The 19120-nt window shown below is 39.9% G+C and overlaps 1 protein-coding gene across 5 annotated transcripts; it reads right to left on the bottom strand.

Annotated features, from left to right (window-relative positions):
* Nucleotides 1–251: 251 nt before the first annotated feature.
* LOC133441938 (high affinity cationic amino acid transporter 1-like) lies at nucleotides 252–18612 on the bottom strand. Of its 5 annotated transcripts, none has more exons than XM_061719742.1 (12): nucleotides 18527–18612; nucleotides 9941–10346; nucleotides 9696–9854; nucleotides 9440–9611; nucleotides 8256–8389; nucleotides 7954–8176; nucleotides 6180–6319; nucleotides 4736–4838; nucleotides 4233–4432; nucleotides 3993–4144; nucleotides 2868–2976; nucleotides 252–2147 (listed from the first exon to the last, which is right to left on the bottom strand). In XM_061719742.1, exons 2-12 carry the CDS (start codon nucleotides 10308–10310, stop codon nucleotides 1978–1980), a joined length of 1932 nt encoding a protein of 643 aa, XP_061575726.1. In that variant the 5' UTR covers nucleotides 10311–10346; nucleotides 18527–18612; the 3' UTR covers nucleotides 252–1977. The 5 variants fall into 5 exon arrangements, with proteins under 5 accessions (XP_061575726.1, XP_061575724.1, XP_061575727.1 ...); XM_061719740.1 differs by having other exon boundaries at nucleotides 9941–10349; nucleotides 18527–18611; XM_061719743.1 differs by lacking the exon at nucleotides 18527–18612 and adding an exon at nucleotides 17369–17385.
* Between the last annotated feature and the right edge of the window lie 508 nt (nucleotides 18613–19120).

Below are 19120 nucleotides of genomic sequence, written 5' to 3'. Positions count from 1 at the left end.
GAGACTCATCTGAATGCAGAAATGTCCACAAACAAGCAGCGACTAAATACACTGAAGCTCTGACTGCCCGTCTGTAGGCGGGAAAAGCAGAATTTCTGACCGTGACGTCCAGAACAAAGTAAAACAAGTCATATTTTTGTAACATTTTTGCTACACATCTTGATTGTTTTACATTTAATCTGCTGTGCAACGTCAAATGAAAATACACTTTTATCATTAAAAAAAAGTTATAAATAAACATCCAAAAAACATTTGGGCTTTTAACTTTAAGCATTTATTTATTTACAGCAAGGACATTACAAACCAAAACCCATGTCAAGCATACATCTGACATTTACAAGATACATTAGCAGCGTAATAAAAATTGGTATCAACTTTTTTTTTCTCCCCGTAGCAAGCAAATGCTTCCATGAAACAGATGTTTGCATGTTTCATGCACATAATAAAAACCAGCTTTGGTTTTGCCTGCTCTCTGGCACACAGCGAACACCGCAAAAGGCACTAAAGATACTCTCCACATTATTGCAGCGCCATGAACATAATGCCAAAAGTGTATTTACAAAGACTGAAACTAAATGCTAAAGAGACGACATCTCTAACAGGCACTTACTTAAAGTATTTAATGTCCTGCTAACTTACACATATACCAGGAAATTGTGAAAAGTATTTGAGACACAGGAAAACAAAAAAACCCCAACAAAACAAGTTTATGAAACACATTTTTCTACGTTGCCTTAAAGTTCAGTGACAAACACAGCATTTATTTACAACATTGTTAATGTGGTAGTCTGATGTCCCTGCCAGAGAAATCTCTACCATCTGTTCATGTATATAGATATTCTGACACATAAAACATTTACCAGAATCTGACTTCAGGCCAGACCAGTGGAACTTGCATAGAACAAAAAAATAAAATAATAATAATAATTAATGCACTTTGTTCACGGAGCTGATGTTAAATACACAATCTTCCTTTTAAAGTTGCGTTTTAAAGGGATATTTTACCTGGTTGTATATTCATTCTTTAATAAACGCACATATTTGGAAATGTAACTTTCAGATTTCAGCTGCCATGTGGCTCTTTGCACACTCACAACCGGTGTTTTTTTAATTCCCACCAGCAGTTATTTATATCCTGCTTAAACTTCCCATTCATGCAGAAAAACACAGTTTGTTCGTTCTGTAAACCGTAAATCTACATGACTAGTTGATGGGACTGTTCTTCACAATTAAATGAACGTGAACTAAAAAGTGAAAATGGTTTTCTAGAGTAAAAAAATCCGCTCTACTACCAATATAAAACCCAAAGTGTACTTTAAAAACAGACACTGTAGTGTATGTATACTTTCAAGTCAAGTCAAGTGATGGAGGGAGGCCATACTCGAGTGTATCCCCGCAGGGTTTGTAACATTTGTTTGGGAGATAAGCACTCAAAATACATCCTCTGTCGTATCTGATCATTCAGTTCACATTAGTTCACTTTTTCTTAATAAAAAAAAGTGCAAATTCTCCTGATGATGACAACACTGCTGCTCTTGATCTCTGGTAAAACTTTGATTCGGTCTGCTGCAAGGCGACTTCATCCACGCCTTCGTGTAGATGCGCGACGATACTGGTAATGGAGAACTGTAGATTATCTACAGCAGCATGTTGCTTTTTCTAAACTCTTAAAAAGCATCAAACAGTCAAAGTCTTGTGCTTCTTTCCTCAGCAACAAAGTAACCCAATAAAGCTGCATCTGAGAGATATAAACATGTGTGTGAGGGGGCAAACACCTTTTCACACAACTGTATACATATAAAGCCGTTTCCATACGTCACACTGTTATAGCTACCTGTAAGCACCAAGGTTTATAGTCCAGTAGGCACAAACATATACAAACACAAACATATACATTTACATATGTACAGTTTAACACTCATTTACCACGTGTCAAAGTTTCATCTGCAGAACCGAGCCAAAGCAGATAGAAGAACCTCATGATTCTTCGTCATCCTGCTCACAGTTTTGTGTGTTGCGCAGGAAGGCCACCTTCTCCGTGGTCATGGGCTCTCCCTTTATCGTGCACGCAGGAGTGTAGATGTCGGACCTGCTCAATGCCGCCTCTGCACTGTTGCGAATCCCGTAACCAAAGTAGATGATGAAGCCTGCAAATTGTGCAGAAACATTAACGTAAACACGTCGGCTCCTTTTAAGGACAGCCTTAAAGTACAGCTGAGAGTAGGGCTGGGTGATATATCAAGATTTTAATATATTTCGATATATTTTCAAACGCGATATGGTACGAGACAATATCGTTTATATCGATAAAAAAAAAAAAAAAAAATGTTTTTAATGATTTTGATATAGCTTATTTTGTGACAAATTCACTTGAGTGGTTTATTTGAGATTTGCACAAAATGTTTTGTTATTTGCACAACTGTCAACCTCAGTGGAAAAGTCTGCCTGTTACTGTCTACATTGTATTAATTGCACAGTGTATTTTAATTTAATTGTTATGCAGGAAAGGGATTTTGTTTTATTTTATTCAAGAAGCATTTTTATTCTATATATGCAGGCAGTTTATTTTTATTTCATTTGTTTTATACATTTTGATATTGTGCAGACCTCTGTTAATAAAGGAACCTGTGTGACATTTGGCACGAGGCTTTTTATTAAAACTGACTGTTTCTTTAAGGGTTTGCCTCAGAAAAAAATGAAGCTAACAGAGATGCTATGCTATAATGCTTTGGGGGAAACCCCAATTATGGCACAGAAAAAATATCGATATATATCGAGTATCGCCATTCAGCTAGAAAATATCGAGATATGACTTTTGGTCCATATCGCCCAGCCCTAGCTGAGAGCATCTTTTAGTGCAGTTGTACCTATGAACATCCAGATGGCAAAGCGCAGCCACGTTCCTCTATCGAGCTGCATCATGAGGTACACGTTGACAAACATGCTGATGACGGGGATGAACGGCAGCAAGGGAACCTGTGGAGAGAGAGCTGATTTAATAGTCGAAACGAGTGTGACACGCTATAGAAACAAGTGCAGGGAGATTAAAGTACAATTTCCCTTTTTTTTCCTGCAGCCACAGATGAAAAGAATCTTTGCAGAACTCATTTCTAAAAGAAAAACCACCTCTTCAGTGGTTAAACAGAGGAGTGGACGGGTCATGCTTTGGGCGGCCACTGCAGCAGGTTTCCCAGATGTTAGATGTAGAAACAATTTGCACATTTGTGCACATGCTTCGTGTTGTCTATATCAGTGGTTCCCAACCTTTTTTCAATGGAGCCCCCCCTAATTGTGTCTAAGACCAGCCGGGCCCCCCGACCCGTACGTACTAGCAGCAAAAGAGTAAAGTTATTCGTTACAAACCTTTAATTGTAAAAATGAACATTAATTATGTTTTTTTGATACATTTTTGTCTTTGGTTTACCCTGTGCATTGTTTTTCTCACCTTCCTTTTGTGTCACCAATGTATAAAATACGCACACAAAAAAATTGCAAGGACATAAAATAATTTCTGAAAAATGTCTGTTTTAATATGAGAGCAACATTTTTTTTTTTACATTTTTCCTTTAACGGAGTAGTAGTATGATTAAATGTTGAATAATGATATAATAATACGTTTTTAAGTTTTTATCCTGATAAATAACTTAGTATTTTAAAATGACCAAAATATATTTCTAAGTGGGTTTATACAGACTTGGATTACTGTATTCCATTAGGTGGGATTTTTTATTTATTTAACATGTGCAAATATAATTTTTACAACTGCATATCCTCAAAGAAGTTTTGTGCCCCCCCCAGAGATCTCTGGCGCCCCCCCAGGGGGGGCCCCGACCCCAGGTTGGGAGACACTGGTCTATATCATAATATCTAATTTATTAAACGGGGGCCAAAAACAAGAAAAAAAAAAAAAAAAAAGATCTGGGTCTTTGGAAGGTAATGATTATTAACAAAAAGAGAAAGAGAAAGTGTCTGTAGTAAAAGAGCAAACTCACCTTGAAAGCCAGCTTGGCTTTGCTCTGTGGCTGCCTGAGCACGATGACAACGAGAATCAGACAGATCACCACGGTGACGGCGAGCACAGACAGAGACCAGGCCGCCATCCCTCCCTGAACAGCCACGACGGCAAAAACACACACCAAAACACCTGGTGGAGAACACACAAGAAGTACTGGATTAGTTGCCAGGTTTCATCGTTTGGCTCCGACTCCTCTGTGGATGTTTCCGTGTCTCACCAAGCACGCTGGTGCAAATGTTGACGGCGAGCCCGGACAGAGGAGACGGCTCGGTGTTGGAAGGAGACAGGAGGTTTCTGATCGTGAAGTGATCTTGTGGCTGAGGTAAGATGTCAAGGTTTCCCTCGTTGTAAGACTCGTCCTGCTCGTCCTGGGTGTTGGCCATCTCGTAGGCCAAGGTCAGCTGCTCGGGTTGGTACCTTAAGAGGACGAAATGCTCAACATTAGCCACAGAAACTGCAAGTTTTCCAAAACGTTGGTTCATGAAAGCAGCATTTTCTTTTAAACGATGGATTATTCTTTCAATGTGGCTGCCCCCACCCTCTGGAACTCTCTCCCCCTTGTTTCAAAGCACACCTCAAAACACACCCCTTCTCCTTGGCCTTCCCTGAATAGGCTAAGGTCCCCTCCCTGTTTTTGTTTTATTATTAGGACATGTCTATCAAATATCCAATGTAATAATAGAATAAACTTTAGGCTGGAAATACAAAGAGAGAAAGTACCTGAGGACGAGAACGCAGGCCGCCACTAGAGTATAGGCCAGCAAAGTACCGATGGACATGAGGTCAACCAGGTCCTTCAAGTCAAACAGGAACGCCATCACAGCTGCAAAACACACCAGAATATAACACATCAATGTTTAAAAAAACAAAAAACACACACACATACATACACAAAACTACGACGGAGTATTAGGGCTAAACTAAGACAAATTTATTTTGGAAATTACGAGAATAAAGTCATAATATAATGAGAATAAAGTCGTAAAATTACGAGAATAAAGTCATAATGTTGCGAGAATAAAGTCGTAATAGAATAAAGTCGTAATATTACGAGAATAAAGTCGTAATATTACGAGAATAAAGTCGCAACATTACGAGAGTAAAGTCGTAATATTATGAGAATAAAGTCGTAATATTATGAGAATAAAGTCGTAATATTATGAGAATATAATTTATGAGAAATCTAACAGGAAGAGCATCTTCTCCCTGTGTTAAAATGAGGAATATTGAGCATCTTGTGAAGTTATATTAACATATTTATAATATATTTAATATTACGACTTTATTCTCGTAATATTACGACTTTATTATCAAAATATAACGACTTTATTATCAATATATTACGACTTTATTCTTGTAATATTATGACTTTATTCTCAGAATTTTACAACTTTATTCTCGTAATTTTACGACTTTATTCTCATATTATTATGACTTTATTCTCGTAATTTCCATTTTTTTTTTAATCTTAGTTTGGCCCTAATACTCCGTCGTACAAAACAGAGTCATCCAGATATTACAATTGCTTCTTTTTTTTAAATACAAATAAGAAAGTAACTACTTCACTATTAGAGCACAAATCCATTTTTTTGTGTGAGTTTGCCACCATCCTCCTTCCACCAGGGGGCACTCTTGCATTTGGCCCCGTCTCGGCTACCTACCAGACAAAAGCCCTGCCATAAAGGTGGAGATGACGGGCGTCTTCCTCTTACTGACGCGGGCCAGAAACGAGAAGAGCAGGCCGTCACGCGCCATAGCAAAGATAATGCGTGGCAGTGGAAACATGGAGCCAAGGAGGCTAATCCAAGGACGAAGGAAGGAAGGAAGGAGGGAAGGAAGGAAGAAGAAGGAGGAGGAGGAGGAGGAGGAGGAGGAGGAGGAGGAGGCAGAGATTTATAACTTGAAGAAATGCTTGTCAACTCTACTTTCACACAAGACCTCAGCCATCCTCGGCTCAGCATGTTAATTAGCAGCGCTGCTCGGGATGATGCTGTCTCAATATTGTGCAAAGCAGTAATTAAAGTTAATTTAGCAGGGCTGCCTGCTCGCTGCTCTGCGCGCTCCGTTCTGCTTGAGCTCCGGTGTTGAGGTCGTGAGTGCCGAGAGTCTTGCAGGATTCTGGTGGGAATCCCGAGGGGTTAGTGAGTGCCGGTTATGACCTCACCTGCCACGACACCCGATGTTACTGTAGCTGTTAGAGGGGTTTTGGTTCGCGGGCTGATATTAGCCAAACATTTGAAGAGCAGGCCATCTTCTGCCATGGCCCAGATCACTCTGGGCATTGGGAACATGGAGCCCAGTAAACTAGTACGGGGGAGAGAGAGGAGAGCATGCCATGCAGGTGAATACACACAGGTACTGGCGTCCCATGGGGGTAACTAGGTCATATTTAATTTAATTAACCTTGTATAGGAATAAGGGGTGTAGAAAATGTATGAATGGATGAATAAAGCTGCCAGTGACCTGACACATCGAGGTTGACTGTATACTGCTGAGGACAGGGACGGTCTATACAGGACTGTCTCAGAAAATTAGAATATTGTGATTTTCTGTAATGCAATTACAAAAACAAAAATGTCATACATTCTGGATTCATTACAAATCAACTGAAATATTGCAAGCCTTTTATTATTTTAATATTGCTGATCATGGCTTACAGCTTAAGAAAACTCAAATATCCTATCTCAAAAAATTAGAATATTCTGGGAATCTTAATCTTAAACTGTAAGCCATAATCAGCAATATTAAAATAATAAAAGGCTTGCAATATTTCAGTTGATTTGTAATGAATCCAGAATGTATGACATTTTTGTTTTTTTAATTGCATTACAGAAAATAAAGAACTTTATCACAATATTCTAATTTTCTGAGACGGTCCTGTAGATTGGCGGAAAAGGTCATACTTGGTGAAAGCACAAATGACTGAATGAAGAGTAGCTCACCAGAGCATGTTTATAGCACCGTTATTGTGTAAAAGGGGCTTCTGATTGGTTGTATGTCTATCCTACTGCACCCAGGGGGAGTTTCCACTATTTCTATTAACACCGAAATAAGACTAATTATTTTCCTTGAAGAGAAAAAGAGGTGGAATGACTAGCCAGGTTGTAGCACACTAATTAACTTAGTTCATATTAAAAGTTAGCAAATAGTCAATGTATCTACTCTATTGAAATAAAATTATAAAACCAAGGTCCTATAAATAAACAAAATTTATGTTGGGTAGATTATTTCTTTGCTGTAACAATGCTTCTTGGCAATGGACCGTTTATTTCCTTATAAATGGTAATTTCTTATTTATCCACCAAACAAGAGTCAATAGCAACAGCAAAATAAGTTGTTTGGTACTGGCAGAGAAGATTTGGCAAATTTTTCATGGTTACAACGCACATACTCAGCTGCCCATTCATTACAAAGGAAAAAAAACAGGCTTTGATTCCCAAGAAGCATTGTTACAACAAAGAAATAATCTACCAAACACATTTTTTTGTTCATACACAAAAAACATGCAAAGACATCAAAAAGACATAATTCTATGCCAGAAATCTGAATCTTGGTCTTATGAGAAGTGACAGTTTTTATTTAACTTTTAATTCCCTTCCATCTTTTCCGATTTGAATGGGTTTGTTTGACATAAAAGATGCAGTTCAAAAAGGAAAAGAAAAGAGCACAATGTGCCTAAGTTTTAATAGACTCATTTACATCTATAATTATACTTTATAAATAAATAACTAAATTGTAATTCATCATAATGCTACTTTAATTGAACTGAAGTCACATTTTCTGCCACTTAAAGTGTTTTAACACATCCTCTAACCTAGCCAGCGTTAAAAAAAACCACAGTATAATTAAATCCCCTCTTGAGTTTCTCTCACACATGCTGAACAATAACACTTCCTCTACGATTTCTCATGCTGAGAGGCGGCTGGAGACCCACTTACCTGGTCGACAGTGCACATAAAGAGCCGATGGCCACTGCATAAGTGGCTCCCTCCCAGCCCACATACTTAAAGGCCACTGGCAGTGGGCTGTTCTTGTCCAGCATGTAGTACGGCATCATCACAGTGAGAGCGGCCGAGACGCCGAAGTACGCCACGAAACAGATGAGGAGCGAGGCCACGATTCCAATAGGAATGGCCCTCTGGGGATTCTTCACCTCCTCCCCTGGGCAGGAAACATTGCAAAGTTACATCTGAGCCCCAAGCTCAAAGAGGAATGATCCGTTTAGTGAAGTCGTGCTCACCTGTAGTGGCGATGCAGTCAAACCCTACGAAGGCGTAAAAACAGGTGGCGGCCCCAGAGAGGACTCCAGTCCAGCCAAACGGCATGAAACCACCTTTGCCAAGAATCTCCTTCTCCGGTACCCAGACAGTTACACTGGAAATACGAAAGTACAACAACATTTGTTTAGTTTAGTTTGTTGTTTTGCACAGTTTTAAAAATATACAGGAAATATCAAATATAAATACTATAGGTGCAGGAAGAGGCAAAAAACCCAATGGGCTTATTTGAAGCCTCCACCGAAGATATTAAAATTTCATGTGTTATAAAGAACACAAGATTAACATACAAAAACAAAAAGTATAACTACACAAAAGTGATGGCAAACTAATAATGCAATATATAAATAATAAAGAATAAATACAAAAGAATAAGTGTGTGTGAGTGTCGTTGGCTTATTAGCTTAAATTGGCTAAATTATTAAAATATTAAAATTGGCTTAAAAAAGAAAAGAAAAGGAAACACCTCTGGCATGCGGTTAAGGCCCCGTTTACACGGAGCAAAAACGGAGGCATTTCATGCATTTTGGCCGTTCGTTTACACGAAAACAGAGCTCAAAGCCCCCAAAAACGATCATTTCTGAAAACTCCGGCCAAAGTGGAGATTTTCAAAAACTCAGTTTTCACATTTGCGTCTAAACAGAGAAAACGGAGGAAAACGGAGATTTACGTCACATTATGCGACATAAACGTCACCAGCAGCGTCATGAGTGCGACCTGTGTTTACAATTTGTTTGGCCACCGTCAATATTTTCTTTTATTTTACCTGTTTTAAATTCTCTAAGACTCTCGTTCCGTCTTGGAAGTAAAGCCTGAATTATGGTCCCGCGTTAAATCGACGCAGAGCCTACGGCGTAGCGCGCCGTATGGTGTGCGTCGCCGCGTACCCTACGCCGTAGGCTCTGCGTTGGTGTAACGCGGAACCATAAATCAGCCTTAACTGGAAGTTACACGTGTCCTTTGTTGATGTTTTTTCCAGGATTCTGATTGGCTGGCATGACGTTAACAGCGTTTTCATGCGAGTCCGTGTAAACGAGGATATTTTTGAAAACGTAGAGGGGAAAATATCCGTTTTTGTAAATACCCGGCTACGTGTAAACGTGGCCTAAGACACGATGCACATCTTGGAAGAAAAGATTTATCTCACTTGAGGCTGAAGTTTCCGGTGGAATTCAGGATCTCCTCCGGGTCCAGGCTCCAGTTTTTCAGATTTCCCTTAACCAAGCCGGAGATGATCACGAACAGGAGGACCACCACGTTGATACAGGTGAACACTTTATTCACCATGGCCGACTCTTTCACTCCAAATGCAAGGAGTCCTGCAAACCATTTAAAAATATATATACATGAACCAAGGGAAACGTAAGTACAGCAGCGAGTGATGCATCTGATTGGCTCCTGACCTGTCAGAATTAGTATGATAAGCACGGCGAAGATGTCTGGATATTCTGCAAGTACTCCTGGTACATTCATGGTCATATATCTTCTGCAAAAAAACTCAATCTGTCTTCCAATCAGCTCGTCAAAGGTTGCGCTCCATGCCCTGGCCACACTTGAAGTTCCTGTGCAAAGACATGTTTTCACGTCACCTGAACAACATCCAGAGAGCTACGTCAGCACCACCTCTAGCTTGTTTTTATCATCTCACCAATGACGTAAGAGAGGATGAGATTCCAGCCCGTGATGAAGGCCCACAGTTCCCCCACCGTGACGTAGCTGTAGAGGTAAGCCGAGCCCGTTTTGGGGACGCGGGCCCCGAACTCGGCGTAGCACAGGCCGGCCAGGACGGACGCCAGGGCCGCGATGAGGAAGGAGAGGACGATGGCGGGTCCGGCGCTGTCGCGCGCCACGGCGCCGGCCAGCACGTAGACGCCGGCGCCGAGCGTGCTGCCCACGCCCAGGGCCACCAGGTCAAACGTGTTGAGGCATCGAGCCAAGCGGGACTCGTCCGTGCTGCAGTCCACCACCTTGACCCGCAGGAGCTGCTTCCCGATCCCTTTTAATGTAGACAGAAGCATCTTCACGGGCTCTCAGCGCCAACAGGTCCGCAGAAACTGCTGGCAGAGCGTGAAAGGGCCAGGTCAAGGTGAGTTTCATTTCATTTATTCTTTATTTCATTCAAAAAAATAAAACAATTCAATACAAATACAAATGTTCTTAAATTGTGAATGAAAAGGGAGCAGAAAGAAGAAGAATCTTATCTGATCTGCCCCTTTTTCCAAGAAATAACTTCACAAATATCATAAATTAAAAAAAAACAAAAAAAAAAACAACTAAGTGAATAAAAAACTAAAATAAAATAAAATTACCGCCATCTATGGGCATGTCAATCAAACTTAACTAACATATTTCATTATATTTACTTAACATACAGGCTTTAATTGTTCTTTTGAATGTAATGTTTGATTTGGATTCTTTGTTTTCTTTATTCAGATTGTTCCATAAACTGATTCCTTTCACAGAAACACAACGTTCCATCAATTTTGTCCTGCATCTTGGTTTTTAAAAAATCTCTGTTCCTTTTAAGTTATACTTGCTTTCTCTTTTTTCAAATATTTTCTGAATGTTGATTTGTAAAGTTTTATTTATGAGTTTTAAACATAATTTGCAGAATACTATGGTCTACTAATTCATGAAATTTCAACAATTTTAACTGAAGGAATAATGGATTTGTTGGATTTCTATATCGTTTTCTACTGATTATTCTTATGGCTCTTTTTTGCAGAATGAAAATTGATTGAAGGTGAGTTTAGGCTACATGATTTTAACATTTTATTCATATTCATATTTAACAACAAAACAAAAGAAACACTGAACATACAAATGGCATCTTCACTTTTACTTGTTTGAAATGAAAAACAGAAAACAGAGCCGGTCGGACTCTGGTGTGAGCTTTGTGTGTGAATGTTTATGACAAATATGTATGTTTGTGTATGTGATCACTACTAGCTGTATTTGAACCTTTAAAAATGAAGTTTTAATTTGTTCATTTATAGAAATGAAATCAAAATCACACTGGTCGTGTTTCCATTAGTTTTGGCGCAAAAGAAAATCAAATCTCTGAATTTGCGATAAAGGTGGCGTCGCACCCGTTTCCATTTAACGGTGTTTCCATCGAACGGTGTTTCTCGAATAAGCACAATTCTCATCACCCTCCGTATCTCATCCATTGTCCATTTTCTTCAGCGTTGAAGAAGATGGACAAAAACATCTTTAGTCTTTTAGAAATGACTGTGATTGCCGCTAACGCTGTTGAGAAAATGGTCCCAATACGAAGGCAGCGGATGTTCAGTCAAATGAGCCCTTATGTGATGTATGATGGTTAAGTGCTGTTACAGCACAACTACATCGTATGAATGAGGCCAAAAACAGCTGGAAACTAGATTTCGATGACTTTAGATTGGACGGCTGCGTCAAATCCAGCGCTGCTCGAGAAAGTAACGCAAAAAGTGTTTCCATAACACTGACGATAAACTGGATAATCAAATCACCGGAAAAAACCCCTCCTGGAAGCGAAAAACTGTTTTATTGAATTAGAGCTGTTTCCATTGGGTTTTGGGCAAATCTAGGGGTGGAAACACTGGAAACACGGCCGAGCGCTGATGCTGGCTGATCTCAGTATTGGCCGATTCCCAAACACCAGATACATCGGTGTCAGAGAGAAAATAAAAAAATAGCATCTGAAAAACTCTAAAAGAAAGATCAGTAACATCCGTTTTGGAGAAATGTTTATGCTTAAAAAGACAAAACACAAAAAACCTCTGATTCCTCTGCATCATTTAGAAATGTATTTAGTGGATTTTACCAACATTTGATATTTTAAAAGTGTTATATCTCATTGTACGGAGAGGAAAAAAGAAACCTATCAGTCACGTATCAGCCACGCCATCATAAGTCAGCCATCAGCTATCCCGATTTCTAAATATTAACAATGGCAATGCTCACGGGGAAAGACACACTGAGTGACCTCTACAGTCTGATTTATGCTTCTGCATAGTAGCGACACGTGTACGCACAGCCCTTCGCTGTCGCTGGCGTTTATACTTCTGTTCCGTCGCGCTGTAATTACACAACCAACCAGTAGGTGGTAGTGTTTCCTTTTCTTTACACCCTGTTTGCATCTCAGACAGAAACGGAGTAAATAAGACTATATTTCACGTGAGTTGGAGCTGATAAATGTTGAGCATCAGTGTTTTTTTGCAAACATTGCAGTAAACAATCTTTCTACGCGACTTGAAAAGGATGAAGAAAAAAATAGCTGCGGGAAATATGAAAACAGAACAAATCTAGCAGTTGCTTTTCTTGCGGTCCCCGATGATGCACGTGTACGTCGACCTCTGCAGAGGGGGATTTGCGTTGACGGAGAGACTCTGCATCGTGACGTGGTTGTTTCGACGGAGAAGCATTACTTAGGCTTATTATAAAGCAAGACGTGAGGAATATTTACAGCGATTTTATGCTATTCCCTCCTAAACCACCATCACACGGAAATCATCTGGGCATTAAATACTTTTTTTTTTACTTATCTTGCGCTTTATATTTATTATTTTCTTACTTATATTGCACTTATATTAGGACCAGCATCTGAGATGAAGTGCCTGTAATTTAATTGTATGAACGATGACAAATACAGAATCTTGAATATTGGTATAGTGGTCTAGAGCTGCAACTATGAAATGTGCACACATCTCTAATTCTGTTATAACACATCTCACTCAAAATGAAAATATATAAATCCATGTGCATTTTACATTTTAAATAAATGTGGTGGACTAACATGCCACATATTTAGTTAAACTTTCATTTCATGCTAATTCTTCCAGTTAATATGGATGTATTATCAAGTCTGAACACAAACAGCAGCAAAACTCCTGCTCACTCCCAATGTGTGACCCTACTTGATGGATGCCGAATAACCGGCAAATAGAATCAATGAATGCAATATTAATGCAATAAAGTCAGAAGTAATGGATGTGTTACATCGTGCAGAGAAAGTCACAGAGTAGGCTGTCATTCCCGTTAACAGCCAAACAACCATGCCATAACTAGGGTGCAATCCATAATGTTGACAGAGCAGATTCAGCTTCAAAACCTCCTCTAAAACAGCACAGCAGACGCGCGCATAAATCTGCCCCACAAGACGGACGAGTTACTCACAATACAAAACAGGAGAATCCTGCCGTTGGTGAGCTCAGCTGCTCTGCTGCTCTGCTCTTAGTTTATAGTCCCTTCAAAGTGCGTCCTCCGGAGTGCAGACGACTTAACAGTCAAGTGGAGATAACGGGGCTTGGGAGAGACGTTTACAAGCCGGGGTTTGACATGTGATACGGATGCCTCTTTGTGTGTAAACCATTCAGGTGTCTGGCACACAAATAGAACCCTGACACATCACATGGACTCAGAGGCAGCTGTTATGACGACAATACCCCCCCCCCCGGCCCCAGAAGACCAGGTCATGTACACAAGACTGCGAGGAAATGTTGACCTATTGCATTGTTTTATGCTGTTAGAGGACACAATTTTAAAGGTGGATGTCAAACAAATCCTCAGCTATGACTTGGATTGCTGATTTGACTTGCGTTAAGAGTTAAAGTGCAAGACGAGATAAAGATCTGTGCTTTCTGGCACCCCGTGACAAAAAAGTTTGGTCGTGTCTCTAAGTAAGCAAGATTCCAGGTCATAGACGTCAGCTGGAGTTAAACCGTTCTGACTTGTGTCTGCAGCTTTGACCAACACACAGACACCGAACAGTCATAATGCAAAGGGATTAAGCCAGAGAGGAACAGCAAAGGAAAAGAAAAAAAAAAGAAAAACATCTGTACTTTATGAGAGCTTGTCATGCCAATAAATGAATGTGGAAAGAAAAAAAAAAAAAAACAAGATGAAAGAACATTTGCCACGTTGGTGCCCAGAAAAGAAGAGGCGGCAGCAGCCAGTGGTTCAGAAGTAACAGCGGCTAAAAAAAGGCGGGTGGGCAGGACTGGGCCCAGCCCTCCTCTCGGCCAATCGCAGAGCACGCCACCTGCCAGTGACTCGCGGGTCCATGTGAACGGATTTGAAATAGCAACCAGTCACACGGACCTCGCCGTCGAGCCACAAGCTGAATGGCTCCTTCAAATGACTTTTAGCAGAGCCAACGTGTGACCTCAGAAGGGAACGTGAAACTCAAAATGAGCAAATCCTCTGATCCACTAACAGCATGACTCAAATATTACTGCAGGTATATGTTAACTACTTATATTTTACAGAAGAATATCAGTTATGCAGCATTATACATTACTGTCGGGGATACGTGACTCAAATTTCACTCAAGTGTCTCCATATAGAGACATTATTACATCCTCCAACTATGTATGATGGGCTCAAAACAGCTAACCACGTCTGAAAAACACATTATCTAAAAACCAGAACATTGTTTTTAACCAATATTTAAGAAAACCTGTCCACTGTCCTCAATTACAGCTTTCTCTGCATGGACTTAATAGTGAAAGGAAGCTGAAGAGAGTCAATTTACTGTCCACTGAGCTGTCGTTGGGCATGTGATGGGTATTTAAGAGCACTACAAAAGGCCCATTTGCCCTTGTGGTGTGCTGTGAGCGATGATGGGGACAACCAAGAGACACGTGAGGATGATCATAAAACCCATGCATCACACGAGGTGGACAAACGTCCCTCACCAGGGATGTCGGCGTAGCAATAACAAATACAGAGGACGTACAAGCATTCGGAAAGATGACACATCATAATGAGTTATGAACGTGCACACGGTCTGATATCACGTGTATTCTGCATCTTTGTGTCTGAAGATGTTAAAAAGACATTTAAACACAATTTTCTGATGTCCTAATTCAAGTTCAGTGACATCTTTTGATCAAAAACGGTTGAAAAGCTCTCTGATGTCAAACATGTCTTAACGTTTCCCAGCAGGTGGTTTGAGGGGGCGGGGTCACGCCCTGTGGGGTGTGACCAAGCGCTGGGGTTTAAAGGGGTAACAACCATGAGTCACTGCACAGTCTGGCCAGGGCTACGAGTGCATACTGATTTTGTCCAACTTTAGCACGCAGCATGCTGGATGTGGTCCACCACACCATTTTCAGTATGTTTAAAAAGCTTCTATGCGTCTCATCCATTGTCAGAAATTCGGAATGATCTAAACAGAAAATGTATTTTCGATGCGTGTCCAATTTGAAAGACTCTAAATCATGTCCAAACCACAGTGTGATCTACACACACTGTACTGCCAATAATAGTACCGTCTATGACGTAGATCTTCGGACGTCAGCGCTGTTGACGCTCTGCCAAAAGCTGCTATGTTGCTGAGGCACCCTTCTAAAGACACACAGGCTGTTGGAGTGGGGAAATTCGATACCTCTCTCGTACGCTTTGTTTTGTGAGACTTCATGAAAATTGATATGTGTCAAGGTGACATCAAATACAGCACCTTTAACTTCCATTCACAGCATCTTTTTGACTGGTGCATCGCTTGTGTGTAAAATCAAGAGATACTGTGTATTTATATGTCTTACACAAGTGTTGGACACCTGAGTGCCACCATGCCTGTGGCATTGCTCCTATCATCCATCATCTATACCTGCAGGGTCACTGGGGTCTGCTGGAGCCTTAAAGGCAGGGGATCACTCTATACAGGGCGCATTGCTGCTAAAAATATTGCAGCACAAAGGCATTCTTTTTTTCCATGATATAGCCACACCATATAGCAATACCAATGGTGACCATGTGGGAGTATATCTGCTGTGTTGATTAAAGAGCCACAGATGACGAGCCATGACGGTGATGAGCAGAGGTCTGAGAAGCCGCGTAATACCACTTTCTTCAACTAGAAGTGCACTTTGTTGTATCTTACACCAGGGGCGTATCGTTTTATACGCTGCCCCCATGTGGTCAGAAGTGGTATTGCTACATAGATGGACTTTGAAATAGCTGGGTTTCATTCATTTGAAGGAATATTTTATTACTTTTAGGAAGTGTTGTCCAGATCTCACAGCCTCCCATCTGTAATATCGTCAAAAAACATCTAAAAGAGGCTTTTCTATTATATTCAACACAAAATAACTTGTGTTGCAACAACTTTACAGCACTATGTCAGACATAAACAATGATGAAGCTAGTTCAGAGATACATGGCAAAGGTGGCTAAGAGCTTCAAGGATGGAGTGAAAATAAGAATGGCCAAACAAAAGAAAGATCGAAAGTCTTGCTCATTGTATAAAAGCCTCAACCTTACAGGCCTTCAGAGGGACCTGGCCGGCTAAAAAATTAAAAAGTTATTTTATGCTGCTTTCAGAAAGTTCAATGCAGAAATAGTGCAGTGCAGCTGACGTAAACACAAGATCGCATAGGTGCATATTCAACAGCCGAAGAAAAGAGGAAACGTCACATACATGGGTGCAGGAAAGTGAGATTTAACATCAGGGTCAAATAATCACAAAATTAAATACTAAATAAAGTTTTTATTTAGAAATCACTTGAGAAGAAAAAACATTTAGATGAAAGAGTTTCTCTTTTTGTTGACTTCTTTGGCTTTTCTGGAAGATAATCAATTAACATGTAAAAAATAAATAAATAATGAAATTCGGCTCAATTTGGAAATACATTTTTTTAACTAAACAAAATGTTTTGTCATGGTTATTTGTTGTACTCGTTGTTAATGGTGGGATTATGTGCTTAATCACTAGATTTGTTATTGCTACGTTGAGGTTTTTTTTTAAGCTTTATTATTTATACAGAATGTTTTATGTTCCTTGCATTCATCCTTTGACTTTTTTTAAAGCTGTTATTGTGCATTTCTATTTTGAGGTGGAAAGTAAGTTCATAGGACAAAGATTTTGGTCACATATTTTTGAAGCAATTATGAACGGAGGCAAGAAAAGAGAGATTATAGATCAGAAAGATTAAAGGCATATTTTCTGAGACAAGCATGAACGAGTGAATCCATCTCTGAAAAGTGATTTTTCATGCCCTGCTAAATCAGAAACGATCTCAAATGTGCTGCTTATGTTATCAGTACACATGCTGGCTGATTACTTAAAAAAAATAAGAAAAGAAAGCTTACCCACCCTACTCGATATCTTTAAAGTTACGCTGTAAAAACGACATTAAATTAGCAAACTCAATAAAAGCATACAAGATATTATTCAAAGCAAAGGTAATTACACATATATAGGAGCACAATAAGCAAACAAAGAAGAATGTACACATGCATGAGATGAAATGACAACCTAAATTGGTTTTGTCGGTTTCTTTAGCATCTTTTCACTTTCTGTTTTCAGAAATATCATTATTATTATTATTATCATTATTATTACTATTACTATTATTACAGCTATTATTATTATCATTATTATTATTATTATCATTACTATTATTACAGTATTACAGCTATTATTATTACTATTATTATTATTATCATCATTATTATTACTATTATTACTGTTATTACAGCTATTATTATTATTACTATTATTATTATTATTATTATCATCATCATTATTATTACTATTATTACAGTTATTACAGCTATTATTATTATTATTATTTTGTGTAACCTCATGATACTACATTTGTTCTTTTTGTATATTCTATTATGTTAAAAGGTGGGCAAGATAAGCTTTATGCTTCAAGCCCAGACCTTTTCGGTCAAAATAATCACAATGTTGACCAGGGAAAAACCTGTGGATGTTTGTTATCTCGTTTGCTGATTTTTTTGCAATTGACCAAAATAAATATTAACTTATTATAACATTAGCAAATCGTAAATAGACAAATCCCAGAACAAGGAATCCCCTGAATGAACCGACTGGGTTCATGTCAGTTCACCCAGACTACTTTGGGGAACTGTACTCCTATAAAAGGCAATGTCTCTCCTCCTGCAATGTAGTAATGTGTTAAAGGGGGGGCGGGGTGGCTGCAACATCCACACAACTACTCTGAAATCGCCTCCAAACCGGATTTTTGTTTATTGCATATAAATACATCGCGCTCGACTACTTTAAAGTTTGAATTTGTACAGAGTAAAGTACAGACGGCTGTTTGAGATGCCTGAGCGTCTCATTGCATCAGCCGGATGGCTCTTCCGTCTTCTCGGCCCATGTGCGGCTCCTTCAGCAGGAGTTACTACGGCGGCCACATGGCTGACAGGAAGTCCCGCTCGGGGCTCTTTCTGCCCTGGAAAATTCATCTAGAATCACGAGTGCAATCGTAATTGTGTTACTTACTTTGAGAGTAACCACAAACACCTTCCGCTTTCTCACTTCAGACGCTGTGGGGGAGAAGGACACACACCACGCACACACACGGTCGGGGACTCGGGACCGTGACCACGCCCCCCCGCGCTGAGTCGCCCCGCCCACCAGGCAGTGGCCCCGCCCATGACCACGCCCCCGGACCGTGGCCACGCCAACCTAGCCCGTGGGCCAGAGCCCAAAATTTCACTTGTCAGTACCACTCAAGGTGACTAAACTTCAGAGGTGTCAAAAGTATTCACATTCATTACTCAGGTAGAACTACAGATACTAGAGTTTAAAAATACTCCTGTAGAAGTTGAAGTATCAAGTCAAGTTTTTTACTCAAGTATAAAAGTACTGGTTTCAAAACTACTTAAAGTATAAGACCCCGTCCACACGTAGCCGGGTATTTTTAAAAACGAATATTTCCCCCCTCCGTTTATAAAAAAATTTGCATCCACACATAACCGAAGATCTGCGTTTTCCACCACATTTATAAGCATTCTAACCTGTAGATCATCTGCGGCTCCGCGGGCACCGTAGGGCTGCGCGTCGCTGCGTACCCTACGGTGTTGTAGCCTCTGT

The sequence above is a fragment of the Cololabis saira genome, chromosome 4 (assembly GCF_033807715.1).
Source record: "Cololabis saira isolate AMF1-May2022 chromosome 4, fColSai1.1, whole genome shotgun sequence".
In the NCBI taxonomy this organism is placed as follows: Eukaryota; Metazoa; Chordata; class Actinopteri; order Beloniformes; family Belonidae; genus Cololabis; species Cololabis saira.
Note: the sequence above shows the minus strand (reverse complement) of the source record. Positions and strands in the feature narration are given on the sequence as shown.